At 35.0% G+C, this 22367-nt stretch overlaps 1 protein-coding gene across 7 annotated transcripts in view; it reads right to left on the reverse strand.

The window, feature by feature from the left end:
- Positions 1–1994: 1994 nt before the first annotated feature.
- SENP6 (SUMO specific peptidase 6) overlaps positions 1995–22367 on the reverse strand; it is a 105858-nt gene continuing 85485 nt past the window's right edge. For 4 of the 7 annotated variants that reach the window (XM_059941774.1, XM_059941773.1, XM_059941772.1 and 1 more), the window contains 8 exons: positions 20109–20231; positions 19021–19113; positions 15240–15670; positions 9875–9978; positions 8179–8267; positions 6393–6461; positions 6140–6290; positions 1995–3042 (listed from right to left, as the gene is read on the reverse strand). In XM_059941774.1, the coding sequence (XP_059797757.1) occupies positions 2845–3042; positions 6140–6290; positions 6393–6461; positions 8179–8267; positions 9875–9978; positions 15240–15670; positions 19021–19113; positions 20109–20231 (1258 nt within the window). In that variant the 3' untranslated portion in view covers positions 1995–2844. The remainder of the gene's footprint in view (positions 3043–6139; positions 6291–6392; positions 6462–8178; positions 8268–9874; positions 9979–15239; positions 15671–19020; positions 19114–20108; positions 20232–22367) is intronic. The other 3 variants (XM_059941777.1, XM_059941775.1, XM_059941776.1) reach the window with 1 other exon arrangement.

Genomic DNA, 22367 nt, shown 5'->3' on the forward strand with positions numbered 1-22367 from the left:
TTGGTTGCCTTCAACTATCCATTGATAGTCCCCTGGCTAGACAGGCTGTAGTATCCTCCCCCAAATAATCTCTCCCTTCTCCTTGTGTCCTCAGAGCAATCTACTACACAGCCACCTCGCTGTCTGTACCTCTTCTAGAAATACAGCACTACACTACCTCATCTCTTACAGATTCTGTTTCTTCTAACTAAATTATCCTTTCTGTCACTATATCCCGGTAGCTTTTTTCCACCAACTCTTGATCATACATATTAAAATACATTCTTTATTATTCCTCTGCAGTGAATTTGCTGAGACTTTAAGTATAATTTTTAATCTCTGGGAAATTAAAACTGTTACTCTTTTTGTATCTTACAGTTTTCAGAGATCATAGTTTTTTAAAGAAAAAAAATACAGAATTCATTTTGGTGGCTTAAAACAAGATATAATTTAGATAATTCTTTGATCCTTTCAAATAAGACCTCCTACATTTAACTGACTAATAGTTTAAGCACAGGTTACTATGCTTAACTTATTTAGGTTTATGTGAATCTGAAATAATACCATTAAGTTTTCAGCTGTCTTAGCAACATCAAAGGAAAAGGACTAGTTAAATGCCTGCCACCTTTGCTCCTGAACTACCAAGAGCTAAGACACATACAAATTTTATGGCAAGTAATCTAAAACTCTTCTAAAAATGATTAACTGTTATTCTATCCAACAAGAAAACAAATACAACAGACCTATCTAATTAGTTAAGACACCAGATACTCGTCATGCAGTTGCAGCATCTAGTAACAAACCTCTAAGCTTTAATCCTGTTTCACAACTTCTAAGTACTAATAATACATTTTAAAAGGTTGATACCCACTTTAAACTACATATAGAAGTACCAGAGTACACAATTAACAAGTAAATGTGCATAAACACCGACGAAAGAGTCTCAAGTCTAATTTTGGAGCTCAACCTGGAAGTCTCCAAAGATTTATCTCCACAGCAAAGCCATTAGCATAACTTTTAAAAAACAGAATTTTTCATGTGTCAAAACGTGATTGACTGAATTGGCCCAAGGAACAGGTTATCTTTTTATCTTTTCAAAAATTAAGAGTGCAAAATGTAACCATTAGAAATTGAAACAAAACCAAGCATTTCAGAATAGTTCTTTCAGTACCTTCAAATTCTGACAAAATACAGGACGGTAAAAAAAATTAAATATGCCAATTTTGCTTACTGCTATCAGATTTTTAAAAATTTCCATTTTTGGGTCCATATTCAGTAAATAATAAAATTAAACTCTTTTCATATCTGAGTTAAGAGCTCTAGGGTATTCCTTAAAAAGAAATAATGTAATCATAAATAAAAATGTTAAGATAGGTCAAAGTAACAAATCCATAACCAATACCACTAATGGTGATGTTCCTTAAGCTTACATTTTAATGTTTCCCTTAATGAGTGTGTCTAAATATAAATATATACATATTTTTTGGTTGTTGTTAACAGTACCCACAATCCGCCCCAAACACATCCATTGACTTTATTAAATCCAAGTAAGCAGCCTAAAATGTTGGTTGCAATGCCAGAAATGGCCAGATTAAAAATAAAGTAATTGCTGATGAAAAACGGTCTTCCTTTTATTCTCAACTATGTTTTTCATATGTGCTTTTTAAATTATTTAACAAAAAAATGACCTTTAAAATATATAATTTCATGTCTCAAAGTTAATTCGAAAGAACTGTATAACATTTCATTTGAAAATAACAGTTTCAGCAGATATATGCAAGATTCCTACATGAGTTGTAAATCTGTCATCAAAACCATCACATTTTAGTATTTTTGAAGGGGAATTCAATATAGGAGATTTTTTTCTGCATTATGCAACTGATTAAAGACAGCACTTTTACATGTAAAAATAATTTACACTAAAAAACTCAGGTGCAAAAAGTCTGATACTCTGTTTATCAAAATAACAAGAACAAAATGAGCAATGGTAAAATAGCAAAAGTCATTACAAAAAATAGTAAATTCCTATTTAAACTCCTGTGTTCACAGGTTAAAAATGTTTATCAATTAACTATATCACAGATCGTAGATACTTTAAGCTATAATATAGAAAGGTAACATGGGATATTTGAAATTCAAGTTGTACTTACCAAAATAGTTTTAACCTGAGTCTTTGACATCTTCAGAAATGTACTTGACAATAATGTATGATAAAGTATAGTTATTATTTAGTAGTATAATTCAAAGTTATTTTTCTTTGACTTGCTCTAAATACTGCTTCTTCTTAAATGTTTGAGTAAAATTATAAATATTTATTACACTTTTGGGGCCAAGTTCTCTAAACACAAGGGAGTGTCTGAATTAAAAGCTGTTACTTCTTCCTGCTATACAAACATATGAGGATGTCTTTCATGTTCAAAATGGCTTTGATTTAATCTTATTTTCACATTTCAAGTTATTTTAAAACAAATGCAAAGGTCAAAAGATTATCATAGATACACACCCACTGAAGAATTTAATACAATCTTACTAAAGAATATCAACTTAATCATCTCCTCCTATAAATATTTTTTTATTTATTTTATTTTTAGAAGTTACAGTTTTAAGTACTATTAACAGAAAATACCTAACAAAAGATTCCTAACAAGTGAAAAAAATAATTATAAATGTTGGAAAAATTGGCCTCATTACATATTTACAGACTTTTACTGAATACATCCTCTGGTGGAAATTAATTATATGACATTTATACAAGCATTGACATTTCCAAATCACTCTGTGTAATGAGCACTTCAGTTCTTTACTGTTTATATCCTTGAAAGTCACTCGGTTTCTGAAGGCAATACTGCCAAGCATGAAAAATGGTCAATCTGAGATGTTACTGACATATTGTTCGGCTCCTTCACCTACAGATGTTGTGTCCTTACGCCTCTTTTTTTCCTTCCTCTGGTCCTCCCGCAACTTCAGAATTACGTTTCGAATTTCCTCTCTTTTTCTTTTCATTCTTGGGGGAGGAAACCAGTTTTCCAAATTCATGGGTAATTCAAAATTCAGAATTGGATTCTGAAAATAAAAACATTAAATGCACCTTAGAAAACTATAATAAAAATTATCTTGGTTTCAATCACAAAAGCATTCCACAGAAGAAATGAAAAGAATCAGTAACATGTCATCAGTACTTACTCATCATCTAGTCTATGCAGGCACTGTGCAGGGCACTGGAGATGTAAGACACACAGTTTCTGCCTACAGATCTTAGAGTCTAGATCAGGGGTCAGCAAATTATAGCTAGTGGGCCACATTCTGCCTATTGCCTTTTTTTGTAAATAAAGCCTTATTGGAACACACCCACAGTAACTCATCTAACATGCTGCCTGTGGATGCTTTCTTTCATGCCGCAATAGCAGAACCGAGTGTAGAGACCATACGGCCACAGAGCCTAAAATATTTACTACCTGACTACCTGGTGCCTTATGAGAGTGACTGCTAACCCCAGTCGAGACAGACAGATAACTCAACAATTAAAACAATGAATATGACAAGTATTAAGGCAGGAGAAACAGAGAGTCCTATGGGAATACATACCTAAGGGCTTAGCACAATTTCAAGAAGTGATGTTTACGCTAAGACCTGAAGAATGAGTAGGAGTCAGCCAAATAAGGAATGATGGAAGCAACAGGGAAGAGTATTCCAGGTAAGGAAATATGTACCAACGCCTGGAGGCAATAGACAATACGACACAACACGAGAGGCTGAATGACATCCAGGGGGCTGGTGTGTAGAATGCTGGAGTGAGAATGGTAGAAATGAGGCTAGAAGCTTGGACAGGAGTTGGATGATGCAGGCCACGTGAAGGATTCTGGTCTTTAACTCAAGAGCAACAGGAAGCCATTATAAGATTTAAAGCAGAACAGCAACACAATTAGATTTGGGTTTTGGGAAAAATACAAGGCAAGAGGCCACGTCAGAGGTTGGTGCAGCAGTTTGGAATAGTGATGTTAATGAAATGGACTTAGAAAGTGGTAGCAGGGGTAAATAACTGAACATAAGTGACACTAAGTGACAGAATTCACAGGGCTTATGGCACCATGGGTGGTGGATGAAGAAGAGGAAGAAGTCAAGATAACTGTAAAGAATATCCAAGAGAGCCCACAGATAAACCCACACACATATGGTCACCTTATTTTTGATAAAGGAGGCAAAAATACACAATGGAGAAAAGACAGCCTCTTCAATAAGTGGTGCTGGGAAAACTGGACAGCTACATGTAAAAGAATGAAATTAGAACACTCCCTAACACCATACACAAAAATAAACTCAAAATGGATTAAAGACCTAAATGTAATAAGGCCAGGCACTATAAAACTCTTAGAGGAAAACATAGGCAGAACACTCTATGACATAAATCACAGCAAGATCCTTTTTGACCCACCTCCTAGAGAAATGGAAATAAAAACAAAAATAAACAAATGGGCTTAAAAGCTTTTGCACAGCAAAGGAAACCATAAACAAGACGAAAAGACAACCCTCAGAAGGGGAGAAAATATTTGCAAATGAAGCAACTGACAAAGGATTAATCTCCAAAGTATACAAGCAGCTCATGCAGCTCAATATCGAAAAAACAAACAACCCAATCCAAAAATGGGCAGAAGACCTAAATAGACATTTCTCCAAAGAAGATACACAGATTGCCAACAAACACATGAAAGGACACGCTCAACATCACTAATCATTAGAGAAATGCAAATCAAAACCACAATGAGGTATCACCTCACACCGGTCAGAATGGCCATCATCAAAAAATCTACAAACAATAAATGCTGGAGAGGATGTGGAGAAAAGGGAACCCTCTGGCACTGTTGGTGGGAATGTAAATTGATACAGCCACTATGGAGAACAGTACGGAGGTTCCTTAAAAAACTAAAAATAGAACTACCATACGACCCAGCAATCCCATTGCTGGGCATATACCCTGAAAAAACCATAATTCAAAAAGAGTCATGTACCACAATGTTCACTGCAGCTCTATTTACAATAGCCAGGACATGGAAGCAATCTAAGTGTCCATCGACAGATGAATGGATAAAGAAGATGTGGCACATATATACAATGGAATATTTCTCAGCCATAAAAAGAAATGAAATTTAGTTATTTGTAGTGAGGTGGATGGACCTAGCGTCTGTCATACAGAGTGAAGTAAGTCAGAAAGAGAAGATCAAATACCGTATGCTAACACATATATATGGAATCTAAAAAAAAAAAAAGGTTCTGAAGAACCTAGGGGCAGAACAGGAAGAAAGACGCAGATGCAGAGAGTGGACTTGAGGACACGGGGAGGGGGAAGGGTAAGCTGGGACGAAGTGAGAGAGTGGCACGGACATATACACACTACCAAATGTAAAACAGATAGCTGGTGGGAAGCAGCCGCATAGCACAGGGAGAGAAGCTCGGTGCTTTGTGACCACCTAGAGGGGTGGGATAGGGAGGGTGGGAGGGAAATGCAAGAGGGAGGAGATATGGGGATATATATATATACGTATAGCTGATTCACCTTGTTATAAAGCAGAAACTAACACACCATTGTAAAGCAATTATACTCCAATAAAGATGTTTAAAAAAAAAAAAGAATATCCAAGAGAGGTGTGCATGGTATTGTACCTCTGAAGTCAAAGGAAGAGCGTGCTATGTGGAAGGAATAAAACAGTGTCCAATGGTGCTGTGAGGTCAGGAACAATTTCAATGTAAGGGTGAGGGTCAAGCCGGATTATAGAGCTTTGAGAAGCAAATAGGATTCGTGGAAATGAAGGCAATGAATATAAACACTTGTCCAGAAATACATCTGTGAAGGGGAGAAAAGAAGGTAAAAGATATAGCCCAAATCATGGGAGAGGTTTCTTAAGGCAGAAAGAGCCGGTGGAGAGGAACTGACGAGTGATGAGTGATGAGGCCAACAAGCCTTGGATTTGATGGAGTACGGTCTTCTTTATTTTATGCCTTAAAAATTCTCCAATTTAAGAGTTTTTGCTCCTTGGAATAATTTCTGAAACAACAGTTTTTCAATCTCTTCAAAGTATTTGCTTATTGTGTTTTTTACACTAACATGAGATCAAACACACCATTTTATTATTTATTAAATCAGATCCAACAAACTGAAACCCACCTCAAAAAAGCTCTCTACATACTGCAATACGTATACACCACAATCACTGAAGTTGTTTTGCTGGGGTACTTTTGGATTAGAGCCTTTCATAACATCTTTGGAAAAACTTCGTTTGCTTCCTTTTCTTACTTCCCATTCCACCTCTAAATACCTGCAATGATGTGTATATAGTAAGAATATATACATACATATAAATATACATAGTTCCTCATTCCCACCAGAATACAAAGTACAGGTAGAGTTTTGAACTTACTCTCTTAGAATTTTTACAACATTGGACCGAGAAGGGCCTCTGAGTGAGTCCATCAGTAGGATACAAGGTCTGTAGGGTAGAAATGACCAAATATTAATACTTTGTAATATTTAAAAGGCATAAAAAGATGTATGTTAACAATAAAATTTCAAACCTTAAAAATTCGCTTTGTATGACTCAGTAAAACTTGCTGGGGGGGGGGGGATAACACCCTAATAATACTTAACTATCCATGGTTATATTAAATACTGAATTATAGAGTAATAATTTAAACATATCTAAATTTTGAATATAGTTCACCAAAGTTCCTAAAAATACTTCAAAATTTAGTAGAAAGTCAAAACAATTCTGAAAATTTGAACATCTCCATATTCCAAATTACCAAAAGTGAGACCATGCAAAAGTAGAAGAAAAATGATCCCATTTTTAACTAAAATCTATTTTAGATTAAAAAATCAGGTAATCTTCACATAAAAGAATTAGTTTAGAATCCAGTGTTTTGGGCGAGGTTCCACTTCAGAACACTCAGTATTAATAATACTCAACTTTTAAAATTTTGTTGTTAAACCCAAGTAAGTGAGGAAGTCTAATGTAGTGCAAAAAGTCCTGAAATGATTAAAGACCTAGGTTCTTCCTGGCTAACATTTTATGGGATTTGGAAAAAATCTTTCAACTGCTCTAGGTCTCTATGTTTTCCTTTATAAATGAAGTTTGCTTTTCAAACGCTATTAATGGAGTTTCAGACAAGATTTCCTACAAAAAGTCAGAAGAGATGAAGTCTAGAAATAGGTACTACTTCATCACCTAAGAAGTCTGCAGACCCTGGCAAGATCTCAGAACATGTACTTCTGAGAACCAAAATAGACTCTCAATTTGGGGTTCCCATTTGTTTTTTTGGTTTTTTGTTTTGTTTGTTTTTTTTTTTTTTTTTTGCTGCACCACAGCTTGTGGGATCTTAGTTCCCCAACCAGGGATTGAACCCACGCCCTCAGCAGTGAGAGCGTAGAATCCTAACCACTGGACTGCCAAGGAATTCCCTGGGTTTCCCACCTGGAACATGTCCCTTAGGACTGCCTTAAGTCACTCCACAGCCTTCACACAGTAGCTATGGAACCAGTGTAAACTCCAATTCCCATGTTACTGATGTGAATTTGAATGACATTCTTTGTCCTTTCCCGCTCCAAATCACTATATATCCAAAAGGCATAGCGGTTTTCTATGCACACGCACAGACATGGAAAATGGGCAAATGGAGAACTGAAATGATTTCCATTCTCCCCAACTCAATCCCTGGACATTGGGCAGGACCTAATTTTCCTCACTGACTCTGAAAGCTTCTGTGATTTTTGCTTAAATACCTGCTTTAATTAAAACAGTATGGTTAATGTTTTATTCTAAGAGGGTACGTGAATAAAAATTATCATGTAGGGTCTTCCCTGGTGGCGTGGTGGTTTAAGAATCCGCCTGCCAATGCAGGGGACATGGGTTCAAGCCCTGGTCTGGGAAGATCCCACATGCCACGGAGCAACTAAGCCCGTGCGCCACAACTACTGAGCCCACACGTCTAGAGCCCATGCTCCGCAACAAGAGAAGCCACTGCAAGGAGAAGCCTGTGAACCGCAACGAAACGTAGCCCCCACTCGCCGCAACTAAAGAAAGTACGCACACAGCAACGAAGACCCAATGCAGCCAAAAATAAGTAAATAAAATAAATTAAAAAAAAAAAAGAGTAACAGTTAAAAAAAAAACTATCATGTAGTTTGCAAAATGTATGGTTAATGCTTACTGTTTACAGACAGTAGGCTTTAAATGCCACTGTCCTATTTCAGAATTGCACTTGCCATCGACAAGGAATCCATCATCACTGCTGTCATCCTATAAAAGAGAGCCTACTGTTAGTATTGAAAATATACAATCTTAAATGACTAATAACGTAACAAAATAGCACTACTGAGGATAAAAATCCTTGTAGCAAATATGTAAAAAATATTTTTTCTATTTAGATGATCAGACATTAGAAAATGTGGTATGTCACTCCATTCTAATGATGTAACACTACAACACAGGCATCTTAATGAAAGAAACCATCAATCAGAGGTCTAAGAAAACTTGTTACATCTATTTACTCAATCTAAATTTTTAAAGACTAAGTATATCATGACTGATTCTTCTCTAGTCAAACATTATGGCTCTGATTTTAGGTATTTTTACAAAAATTTAATTTGTTGGCTAAAACAACTGTTTTCACAATAGGACATGAATGACTTATATTTATCATCCTTTCACACAAAAACTTTTTTCATATCAGAAACATTTAAAGGGTTTTTGGAAACACTGTTTTACTTGACAAAACCCTTTACCCACTTCACTTGAGAGAAGACAGCTTTATGATAGTGTGTCTTATTCTACCGATTATCTTGAATGTAAAACAAACAAAGCTTTTTTTGTCCTGTGGGAAAGCTTCTGGCAACCTTTTGAATGAAACAGTCAACAGTAGGAATAATATTAGCAGTAATACACGGTTAGATTAACTAGTTCACGTAACTGCTATGACCAAAAAGGAGCATATGAAGTGCGCATTATAAACCTTGAATGTAATCCAGATATGTGTCTGTATATATTAGAAAGAAAAACTGTATTTCACAGCCACACACTGTAGACCAAGGGACATCACAAAAATGTTTTTTGTTCACAAGAGGATTGAACAAAAGGGAAAAATGGTGCAGTACAAAGTTATCTTTACTACTAGATAAACTCACAAAGTTTGTCTTAACAACTAAGGAAGCGTCAGAGTTAAGGAAATGGAATAAGCTTTTCTCTCAGTAGAAAATGCCTGTTTAACTGAAGTTATAAAATATTTTCAAAAATATACTTTATTCTTGGTGTTAATAAAGCTTATTAGGGCAAACGAGACTCTAAGGAAATATGAGAATCGACCTATGTTAATTTTAACTAAATATGATCTGCTCCTGCCATGATGCATATACAGCAGATTAGATGAAAGAAAAAATCATTAGACAGGTGGCAAAAATAGTGTAATTCTGCTACGTTCGTGCACCACATACCACATAATCGAAAATGTGAACACTTGCCTCCTGAGTGTTAAGTAAGACCGAAGGTTAAGCACGGCGCACAAACGCTTTAAAAGAGCAACAGAAAGGGGTGCGGTAGGGGTGGTGGGCGGTCGCTGGGTCACGGCGGGAGGATCCATTTTACATGGAAACTTTCCACGGTGGGTGATATTAGTTTAGTCCTCAATGGCAAACTAAACAAACAAACAAAAACCCCAAAACAAAAAATGAAACAACGTTCATACAACTATCCCGGCAACTTCTGAACTGAAAACCAAATCTGTGCTGTGAGATGAGATCCAAATCCAGAAAGCACGAGTTAACCGTTTGAAGGAATCGCCTATAAAAATCTAAAGAAAAACTTTTAATTATATAAAATACTAGAACTTTTTGCCAAGCGTTAAGTTTCACCTGGTTATCCTGATCTTCTGAGAAGTCGATGAGTTCATCTTCAAGCATTTTACTACCTTCAGCTGATTCATCACTGTAGTTTAGTCTGATTTTGCTTAAGCCATCTGTATCAATAAGAAACATTACATAATTTTTAAAAAGAACACGCACATAACTTATAGTACATGGTGTTAAAATTAATGCTAGTAATTAATTACAAAGTAATTACGAATACAAAATCTGTCTCGGCATGTAAATATCACAAGTATAAAATAAGTTACTTTTAAATAAAAAACTTGGATTATGTCATCTACAGAATTGTTTCTACTACTCAGACCCTAAAATTTATTCAACTTTAAACACTAGGTATCAATTATATTATTAAATATTTATGTGTATTTAAATACATGTGTGTGTGTGTGTGTATATATATATATATATAAAGATTTTGTGCTAGGTATGCATGCTAGGTATCTTTAATAACAGAAGCTACCACAGTTTGAAAACAACTCAATTGTTCAATAACAGGAATGGTTAGCAAATGTAGAACATAAAATGAAATACTGTGTACACCAGAGAAATTAAAATTGTGAAAATATGGAAAATTATACAAGTTAAAAAAGCATGATTAAAACAAAGTAAAACAGGCTTGCTTTTGCACAAATAATTTTAAAAAGTACAAAAATGGAAACAATCATGCTAGGATAGTAGTTATGGATGAGTTCCTCAACTCTGTATATTTTTCCTTCATGTTTGGTTATATTCATAGACTTTTCAACAAAATAAAATGACACAGCCAACGTAGGTGCTGGTAGTATGAAAATAAATGACTCGTAGAAATATCTGAAATGAATTCTTTTAAAGGTCTGTTTCAAGAACCTAAATCCTTAAAAATCAATGATTTCCTTAAAGAAACAGAAGATTTACCAGAAAATAATGAAAACTGAGCAGGAACTCTGATGCCAAATATACAAATATTGTTTATTATAGAGCATACCATTTCCAAGTTTTTAAAAGCATGACTTCAAGGTATTTTAAACAGGATTTAACTTATTTTGGTACAAGTTATTAAAAGGGCAAAAGAATACTAACATAAGCAAGATAGGATGGGAAAACAGCAAGATAAAAGTGCTCCTGAAAAAATACATTTAACATATATAAAAGTCTAAATGTTGTGACTGAAAACATACTATTTGAAATAATAAAGCACGCAAAGAATAACCTTTTCAATTTATCTCTTTCAAAAATCTGTATTTTTATGCTTTCTTGAAGCAAAAACACCTATATTTAAATAAAATTTGTCCAAATCCTCAGGCAACTAAGAGCTAGTCACTACAATCAAGTTATTTTTGCAGCGAAGTATTCCTGTCTATACCTATCTATTACACAGAAATTGTGTCATATAAACATGAACCTTATACAAATGAAATATGTGTGCACTGCAAAAAAGGAGAAAAGTAATTTAAATAGTGTAGTTAATTTCTTCCACTCTTTCATCCAGTAAACAAATGCCCTCGTATAAATTGAGAGGCAATAACTCAATCAGCTGTTCCCCCAATCAGTCCCAGTTCCTGAGCTTTTCTCACATAGTGAGATCACCTCTTGAAGATGTCAAACCACGCGTGATTCTAGAGTTTAAAAATACACCATTTTTCATGTACCATACAGAGCAAGACAACTATTTCAAATGGTGCCCAACTGAAAAAACACCAAATCAAAGTAGTGATAACAGACATTATTCTCCTACAGTTGACCTTAAAAACCTAATCCCCGTGGCAAGATACAACTCCACTTATTTACTGCAGCATGTCAACCGACATCAGTCAACACTTGTGACTGTACGTGTCCAACGGTTAAAATTATGTTAAATGCTTTATTTAAGTCCTGTCAACGATACTCCCAGACCAAAGAGAAATAGATCACTAAGATATTAATCATAATCACAAAAATTTTTACAAGCTCTCCTTATCCTCATTTCTGATACGTCATCATTTTATCTAGGATAGACGGCTTAGCCGTCCTCTCCAAGGCAGTGAAGGCTCCTCTGGAGAGCACTCTCATTCAATGTACTTTTGGGTGAGTGATGCCTTGGGAACATCTGATGAAAGATATGAGAGCTCGTTCCTGAAAAATACAGACCCATTCTAGAGAACCATTTTTCAAACTGTGGGACACTATGGTCATTGGACTAAGATAAGCATTAAAAAAGAATAGAAAAATACCAGTGTATCACACACAATAAAGGTAAACTAATTTCCTTTAAGGAAGATACAGTCGATACAGTTACACACATACTAAAAACAAAACAAAACAAATGCACAAACTATAATTTTTAAAAGAAGAATAAACAGATATTGTAAAAGGGCAAACTACATAAAACAGATATTCTTTACTTTGGTCTCCATTAGGATTTATGGGTATATTTACTCAAATTTAACTGGTTACTTCTCAACTAGAACATTAACTTGTAGAGAGAGCCACCAGGAATTTCTGGGGTTTGTGGATATGAAGGAAGTCCTAAGGCTTTGTCCCATTGCTCTAAGACATGCACTTTAATTTGTTTTTTTTAACTTGAATTCACATTAAACTGCATGAAATTATTGATCAAAAAGGAACTTAAAAAATGTTCTGTGGAGATATAATTCACATACCATACAATTCACCCATTTAAAGTGTACATGTAAGTGGTTTTTGGTATATTTACAAATACTATGTGCAACCATCCCTGGAGTCAACTTTAAAACATTTTCAAAATGTTTTAAATCTCAAAAAAAACCCACAAAAAACAAACAAACAAAAAACCTCTGTACACTTCAGCTATCACTCCCTTCTCCCCATATTCCTGTCCCATACCCCCAACCAGCCCTAAGCAGCCATTAACCCACTCTACAGATTTTCCTGGGAGATTTCATACAAATGGAATCACATAATATGAGGTCTTCTATGACTACTTTAACTTAGCATGCTTTCAAGTTTCATCCATGTTGCAGCATGTATCACTCCTTCATTTCTTTTTATGGCCTAATAATATTCCATTGAATGGATGTATCATGTTTTGATTATCCATTTGTCAGCTGATGAACATCTGGATTGTGGCTACCATTTGGCTATTATGAATAATGCTGCTATAAATGTTCATGCCCAAGTTTTTGTGCGGACATTATGTATTTATTTCTCTTGGGTAATTATCTAGGTGTGGAACTGCTGGATCATATGATAACTCTATGTTTAATGTTTTGAGGAACTGTCAAACTGTCTCCCAAAGCAAGCTGTACCATTTTACATTCCCACTAACGATATATGAAGGTCTCAGTTTCTGCACATCCTCACCAACACCCGTTAGTATCTGACTTTCTGATTCTAGCCATGCTGTCGCGGCTATGAAGAGGCATCTCTTTGTGGTTTTGACTTACGTTTCCTTCTTGACTAATGATGTCCAGCATCTTCTCGTGTACTAATTGGCAGGACTTTGTTGTTTTCTTATTTTATTTTTATTTTTAATGGGGTATAATTGATTTATAATGTTGTGTTAGTTTCAGGTTTACAGCAAAGTGAATCTGTTATATAAATACATATATCCACTCTTTATTAGATTCTTTTCCCATATAGGCCATCACAGAGTATTGTGTAGAGTTCCCTGTGCTGTACAGTAGGTCCTTATTAGTTATCTGTTTTATATATAGTAGTGTGTATGTGTCAATCCCAATTTATCCCACCTCCAGGACTTTGTTTTAAAGGCAATGAGAAACAGTGCACACTGCCTTGAAGGCTTAATCTTCAGAGTGCCCATCTACACAATGCTTTCTGTTTAGCAAAATGGTAATTAATCTCTAACATGGCTATTCACTGCCTCTTTTTTTTTTTTTTCTATTCAAGTATTAAAATACTAAAACTGAAAAAAATTACAGTCAGAACTTGGTGATTACCTACTTCGCCTAATCTTCATTCCATTTCCTGCCTGCTGAAACAGACTGGAAAGTCAGCTAGAAAAGGAAGCACAGTTGACCCTTGAACAACACAGGTTTGAACTGCACTGGCCCACCCACACATGGATTTTTTTTCAATAAATACGTAGTACAGTACTACACAATCTGAGTTTGGTTGAATCCAGGGATGCGAAATCTGTGGATGTGAAACTGTGGTATGACACGAATGGCTGACTATAAAGATAGAGGTGGATTTTTGATTGTCAGAGGGTCAGCAACCCTAAACCCCATGTTGTTCAAGGGTCAACTGTATTTATCTGCTTGGCTTTTGATATACTTTCTTGCTTTATCTGCTAAATTTCCCCCTTCTGCCTCTTATCTTATACCCCCTAAAGGGCACAAAGACCAACATTCATATGGCTAATGTCAGCTTTATGCAGCTGAGTATGTCAAACAAAAAATATTTTTGTAAGAGCGCAGCAACACCTTTCTGACTTCCTAAAATAATACAGGCTGGTAGAAGTACAGAGTATGTTGAGCATTCACAACTTTTTCTTGAACTTTTGAGTTCAACTTTTGAAAGTTGAACTCAACTTTCTTACTGAGTTCACATAATTTCTTCTATGCCTTATACTGAGTTTTTTCCTCCCAAGAAAATGTATTAGATCTACTCACAGTTTAGTAAGTTTGCTATCCTATATACATAGCATATTATGGGTTTATGAAGCAGACTTTGGGGTTGAAGTGGAAATTATGCAGTTGACTTGATATATAATTTAAGTATTTGAAGAGAAACCTTAGATTTCTATAACAAGTGCTAGAAATACGGACCTGATTCAAGGAATAAAACAATTTATTAGAAGTGAAGGGAAATAAAAAAAGCAGAGGTTGGACCAGTGCCCTTTCTCCCACTGAAAAATCATGAAGGAGCGTGAGGAACAGAAACTAACCTTTAATTTGAATGTCAACACCTATTTGGAGGAGAAAGCTTTAATTTCTGCCTCTTGCCCCTTGATCTCAATTGCCCATCTGTAAATTGAGAAGATCGAACTAATCTGCCTTACAGATCTAAAACTGTGCAACTACTGTTTATGCTGAATGATTTCCTACTAAATAAAAATAAGTCCAAGTTCCTATAAACGGAAAATGTAGACCTTGTACTATAATTTTAAAACTTCATTCTCTGTAAGGGTGAGGGGAGGAGACTCACTATAAAGGGGGCAGAAGGGAATTTTTTTGAGTAATGGAAAGGTTCTAAATCTTGATTGCTGTAGTGACTACACGACTATACATTTATCAAAGCTCACTGAGCTATACTTATGAGTGAACGTTACTGTGAGTAAATTATACCTCAATAAACCTGACTTAAAAAAAAAAGTGTGCCCTGAAATCTTAATCCTATTTCTAAAAATTCCAACTTATTCTAATTCTTTGATTTTTTAAAACATTTAGAAACATACCTGTATGGTGCATAGAACTTAAATATTCATTCTGTAGGCCATTCTCACTTTTAGTCCTATCAACAACTTTCTGGCATGCAGATTCTCCTTTATTCGATTCTTCATTTTCACTTGCAGTATGATTTATTTTTTTCAGACTACATTTCACACTGCTAATGTTTCTCCGATAACGAGGGTCACTTGCTTCCTGTTCATTATTTGAATCAATTACAGCTACACAATGCTTTCTGTTTAGCATCTTCTTAATTACAGGCTTGGCAGCAGAGTTTTGTGAACAACTGTCCATTTCACTGGCTGAAGGAGAAGACATACAACTGTCCTCTACAGTTGAACATTTTTGCGTGACTGTATTTTCATGGTAATGAGGATTAGGTTCATACTTTGGTTTTTCCAAACCAGGGAAACAAACAACAGCCAAAAACCAGTGTGCACTGTAAAAAACAAATGAAACTACTGAATATATTATTAGAAAAATTTATTATATTTGGCAATAAATATTAAAATCTTTTTTCTAAAGGTTTTATAAACAAATTTATTAAGAATGCCCAATTTTTTCAATTCTTAAATTAATCCACTTGTTTATAGGATCATTGATTCATTAACAGAATACAATGTCTATTCAAAAATCACATAATTTTTGTCAGAATTACATAGCCTGCATTCACTTTTGCAAACAATACTTTGAACATTTTCTTGCTTTTGGAATGAAAAATTCATTGTTTTCCAGGCAATTTAACAAAATGTAAATTACATCACTGCAATTCATCATTCCCATTTACCTTTCCTTTGCCCTATTTATGCCAAGGAAAAATACTATCTAGCCTCAAGATTAAAATGTCTTCAGAAGTCTAATTAGACTTTACAATTTTGAACATTTTCTAAATATTGCAAGCAATAGCTTTTAAAAAATTTTATGTCTGTGTTTTTCTTATTAATGAGGTAGGAACTTCTTAATATTGAAAACATTAAATAATTCTTGTCTCATGCTATACTAAAATAAAATACACTAAATTGAAATAATACATCTAATCTAATCATCATCACAGAATTCCAAGTATTAGTAGAATTCCAGCTATCAAGTGGGTACTCATGATAGAGCTGAATTCAGGTAACACAGTTCCTAGTAGTAGGATATAAGCCATGAGTAAGATGCTGTACAGCTAAAAGTGGTTAATGTTCATTAATCTAATTAATTTTATTAAGGGTTTGCAGTTTGCTAGGCACAGTGCTATGTGCTGAGATACAATGAACAGGCTATAGGTGTCAGATAATTTATTAGCTGAGCTCAATATACGTCATAGAGTAGGGTGTTCAGTAGATATTTGCTGAATGAAAAATGAATGTTGACATAGATAAAAGTTATTCCATATTCTGTTTCTGTAAAATATTAAATTCCTCCAAGGTACTACTAAGAAACAGCATTGTCTGTCTCTTCATCAGACAGTATGAGTAGAAAAGGTCACAGATGCTGGATTCATTCTCAGCACTGAAAAGGCCAGATGGAGGAATGCCTCTCTCCTCTTCTTAATTATTAACCTTCAGGATCCCAAGGACTTAGGTCAGGCGAGGCTAGGAGAAGAACACCACACCATCTTCCTCACTTCATCAATTCTAAGACACAGTTGACTGTAAGTCACATCTCAACTTCATAAAGGTTATAATGTGAAAATATGTGTTTTGAAAATTGATTAAATATGGTATAATACAGTGACTCTCAACCTATAGCTGAAACCTACATCTATCACAGTTTTAAACATTTTTCAGCTATGACAATATGGATAAGCCATAGCTTTTCTGTTGCCTCACCTAAAAACTTGGAAAAAAATCTGCCTTCACCTAGCTGAAAAGAGAAAGCTGAATCAGATACATCTGAGGTCACTTTCAACCTCTAAGAGCCAGGGTTTTGCTTTTATGATCGCTTTTAAGATCAGCTACCTTGACCTTAAGCCATCAGTGGGAGAAGAGGCTAAAACAGGCAATTTCGCTTATCTTAAGATGAATTAGATCCAAACATCTAATTTCTACTCCTTGTCAATTACTACAATTTTTAACAAATAGCTTATAAACTTTTAGCTTAAAGAAATTACCGTCACAAAGAAAATTAAAAATAAAATAGATGACAAATACATAACAGCCTAACTAATCTAATTAGCTTTATCTCTTAAAAAAAACCCCTCATGATCTGGAAGCTATTCTTTCACCTACAAACAGCACAGTTCTCTTGGTGAACACTTTACTAATTCTGTACCTTTGTTCATCCTCTACCTTTCACCAAGATGACTTAAAGCACTGAACGTAGCTTCCATCCAACATCAGATGCTGTGACTAAGAGGGATATGCCTCTATTGCTAAATTGTGTGTACCCAAAATTATACTTTCATTTTAAATTTTTAAAATTAATTTCTGACAAATGGCTTCCTATGTATATCCTCCCTTTGGCCTAGTGGGAAGCTCACTTGCTACTTTATATGACAAATTAATGTCAAGAAACTTTACTTTGAGGAAAATGAAGAAATTAAAGATTAGTTTTAAACTTAGCTTTAAATTTTTTTATGATACTATGTTTGACTCCAATATATATCGTTGAAGAAGGTGGGCTTTATAGCTATAACCAATGTTTTAACCTAGCCTACCCATCTTTGACCGGGCTAATTAGAGAGCACAGGTTTTATGATTAAAGCATGATTATAAATAAATAGGATTTGATTATACTATAGAGTGAATTTGTTTTTTATAGTGGGGAAAAAAGAGCACATTCAGAAGATAGCTTGGCACAAACAGGCTTATTAGAAATAAACGATCTTACAGAATACCAACCTCAGATAAGGTTACTCTGCAACCATGATAAAATGAGACAAAGTAAGGCCATTTCATAATTTGTCTCAGCAGAGACAAATATAAGATCACAATGCAACCCCTCAAAATACCAAATATTCTTTTTTTGCTAAATGAGCGAATGCAACTTCTTTATCCAAACAAACCACTGCTTCCTTAGACCTTCCACCAAACCAAAGCCCAAATTCTTTTACTGCCTCTTTCAAACACACTTTTACTGAGAGGATCCATAGTCGCCCATGTTGTGTGTTCTCCCTTGAGGCAAATACTAAACTCAAGTTGCCCAGTTACAGGGGTATTCCTGCAGGTCTTTGGCTGGAGGACACAGGAAAATTAAAAAATGAAATACAAAAACTCTCAAGTTGAAATTGTATAATAAGACTATCCTATACATCTAGGCCTCTCTAGTCACTGGGGGAGAATAGACTATCCTACACATCTATGCCTCTCTAGTCACTGGGGGAGAAAAACACAAAACGTTTACCACCCCCATTTACTTAGAAAATAGCTTTAAGTAGTGAACATGGTTTTCAGTGAGCAAATGACACACATCCAGCCACCTTTTCCTCTTTTTGATTAAAAGCCAAAGTGTATCTTAAACTAAAGATTCAAATTCTTCTATGTGACCTAATCACCGTTCTGTACAAAGCAGTCTTTTCTATATAGGATGTTTGCTAGACCACAAGCACCATTTTTAAAAGATGACATTATTCTACATGGATGAATAAAAATGAAATTAGAAAGATCTCTTATCTAGTGTCTGTAAAATTCAGTATCTTACATGATTCACTGGAAAAGTATATTAATTTCCATAAAATAAAGAACATAAGTGTCAATATATACAACAAATTTCAGAAAGAAGTTAAAAAATGGATGAATTATTCACCTCAAAAACACATCTGCTAAAAACCGCCATTACATTAACATAAAGGAAATTCTTACTCACGCTTCATTAAGCGGTACAAAAATAAAATCCTTTTCAAAAATATCTACATGCCGGGTCCATGTTTTCACTCTTCCATGTCGCTTCTGCTGTATTCTGTAAGACAAGAGAGAAACTATCAAGCTTTTGAAGTGTTTCTAATGTTTCCGCCTCTATGCAGCAATTTATACATTACAAAGATTGAGATGTTAATAGATCAGTTGTATGATTTAACAAGTTGTGAGAAGAAAGCAGAACATCTGAGATGGAGCTGGGAAGATGGGAAACTGCCCGTCCCTGAATCTGGAAGAAAGAGATTATTTAATTCCTACTACTACTTACTAGGGTGGATCAGAGCTACTATTTTTATTGTTGCAGAACTGGTTTTAGCAACAATATCGAGAAGCATATCAGACCATGACCTGTAAGAACTGAGGAGAAGAGAGCAGGAAAAGTGAGCACTATGTCACAGCTGGTGAACAGGACAGACTACCAGCACGGGTCAAAACCAACCACTGCCATCAACTCTAAGATGCAAAGTGAGGGATCACTGAAATAGTAGAAAATATTATTAATATTATGCACAGCAGCCATCAATTCAAGACATTTAACAGCACTTATGGCAAAAAATGTACCAACTCTTTGTATCTTGCGACCAATTGCCAGCAAGTATTAGAGCTGGATGCAATCACTATGTGGAGAGACATTATAAATAACTCAGGCCTCCTATGTAGAATGTTGTTTCCTTAACTTGTCTGAGAAGAATTAGCCAAAGAACTTATTAAAATTACAGATTCACAGGTTCCTCTGTTAGATATTATGGATGGAACATCTAGGGTAAAACAGAGCCATTGGTATTTAATAAGTATTCAAGTAATTTTTCTTTTTTAAACTATCAGATGTATTTGGGAAATATTGATCTAGATATTAGACCTAAAAACTTTATGAGTTCCAGGTATTCTTGGAGTTTTAGAATATTATAAATTATATTAATTTCGCTAATTGAGAATGGAAGTAAAAAATGTTGCTTTAATACAAATAAGCGATTTTTTCTAAGTTAAACTTAAGTGACTTACTACATCTGTTAAATATTTTCAAAAAGCTTGACTTACGATAGATTAGTTGTTTCAGGAAGATTTCTCCTCTCTCTCTGATTAAGGCGTTTATAGAAAAAAGAACTGAATACATGAATTCGGTCAGCTTCTTCTTTCTTCAGTTTTTCAAGCACCAAATATCTATTTTATAAAAAGTAATTCCAAGTAGAATGAATTTAACAGTTTATACTAAAAACAGTCACAGAGTGATCAAATATCTATTTAGCCACCATCAATCTCTACTCCTTTAAACTGAAAGAAGTCATAAACAAAATTTATTTCATATTCTAGACAATGATTACTCTCAGATTATTTGTAGGTAATAAAAAGTGGTGTTTGAGAGTAAAACCAGGATTTGAAAGATCTAATCTTCTAAAACAAGGGCACATTTATGAACATTCATAGAAACATTATTTATCATACCCAAAAACCCATTATTTATCATACCCAGAAATGACAGAAATGCTCATCAACCGATGAATGGAAAATGTGATATATCCATACAATGGAATATTATTTGGCAATAAAAAGAAATGAAGGACTTCCCTGGTGGCGCAGTGGTTAAGAATCTGCCTGCCAATGCAGGGGACATGGGTTCGAGCCCTGGTCTGGGAAGATCCCACATGCTGCGGAGCAACTAAGCCCATGCGCCACAACTACTGAGCCTTTGCTCTAGAGCCCGCGAGCTACAACTACTGAGCCCACATGCCGCAACTACTGAAGCCCGTGCACCTAGAGCTCGTGCTCTGCAACAAGAGAAGCCACTGCAACGAGAAGCCCGTGCACCGCAACGAGGAGTAGCCCCCGCTCGCCGCAACTAGAGAAAGCCCACGTGCAGCAACGAAGACCCAATGCAGCAAAAAATATAAAAGTAAGTATTTTTAAAAATGGAGTTCTGATACATGCTGTAACATAGAAGAATCGTGAAAACGTTACGTTAAGTGAAAGAAGCTAGTCACAGAAGTCCACATATTGTATGATTCCATGTATATGAAATGTTCAGAATCTGCAAATCCACAGAGATAGCAAGGAGACTGGTGGTTGCTTAGAGCTGGGGTGGGGTGGGGAAATGGGGAGCCACTCCTAATGGGTATTGAGGTTCTGTGGGGGGATGAAAATGTTCTAATATCGATTATGGTGATGGTTGCACAACTGTCTGAACACACTAAAAACCACTGAATTATACACTCTAAATGCGTGAATTGTATGGTATGTGCTCTGTATGTCACTGAAGCTGCTATTTTTATGTTTTATGTTTATTTTGTTTTAAACAGTTAATAAACCATGATGACTAGCCATAAACTGCTTTTTATAAAAACAGAAAAGAAACAGAAAGAATCTGTACAGTGGTAAGGTTGTAACAATGACTCTTTAAAGTGATCTTACGTCAGTTCTAATTTTTCCTTGCCTTAGTTGTTTTCTTCTATAGGTATATATCAAGACAAATAGAAATGGTTCTTTATATTACAAAGAGAAATTATGATATATTAAATTTAATTATTTATGCTCCAAACTCCCTCAAAGGAACTATGCAAATTCAAGCTTATGACCATATTCATCTTATTAAAATGAGGACAGTATGAAAGACTTGTGAAACCTTACACAGAAACAGCAAGTACCCAGAAGGCACATCTTTGAGACCTGTCACTTCTGTCATAATATGTGATAATTCTAAAGCTCAAGTTCTGATGAAAAGGACATAACTTACAGATTGCTTGCTTTAGGGCAACTCAGTGTGCCCCGACAAAAGATATAAGACAGTGAATCACCTCATGACACAGTTTAAATCAATCGCTGAATTCTACATCTATATTCGAAACAGAGCATGTAGTGAACTGGACTTGAATTTAGGGACTACACCATAATGAGTGAACCATGCTGCTTTCACCATTACAAACTACAATGGCTACTTTGTAAACTGAATTGCATAAAAAAAGGGATAGTTCAACTTAAAAAAGAAAGTTATTGGTGATTTAAGAAAATGGACTCTACTTCATATATAAACAAATCCATGCTTTATTTTTGTAAATGGAAGAAAGAAATTTATTTGCAGATGAAAGGATTTTCATACAGAAAACTTAAAAAGATCTACAGACATACTAGAAATAAAAGAGTTTTAGCAAGATGTCTGGCTATACGGGCAAACTATATTTCTTGTTGATATACTCAAAATTGTTAAGTATCAGTTGTCTCCAAATTGCATAAATTTCGCGGAGGGTTCCTCAAGCTGGCGCCGCTGACATTTTAAGCCAGATAATGCTCTGCCGTGGGGGGTGT

Source organism: Balaenoptera ricei, chromosome 12 (genome assembly GCF_028023285.1).
Source record: "Balaenoptera ricei isolate mBalRic1 chromosome 12, mBalRic1.hap2, whole genome shotgun sequence".
NCBI lineage: Eukaryota > Metazoa > Chordata > Mammalia > Artiodactyla > Balaenopteridae > Balaenoptera > Balaenoptera ricei.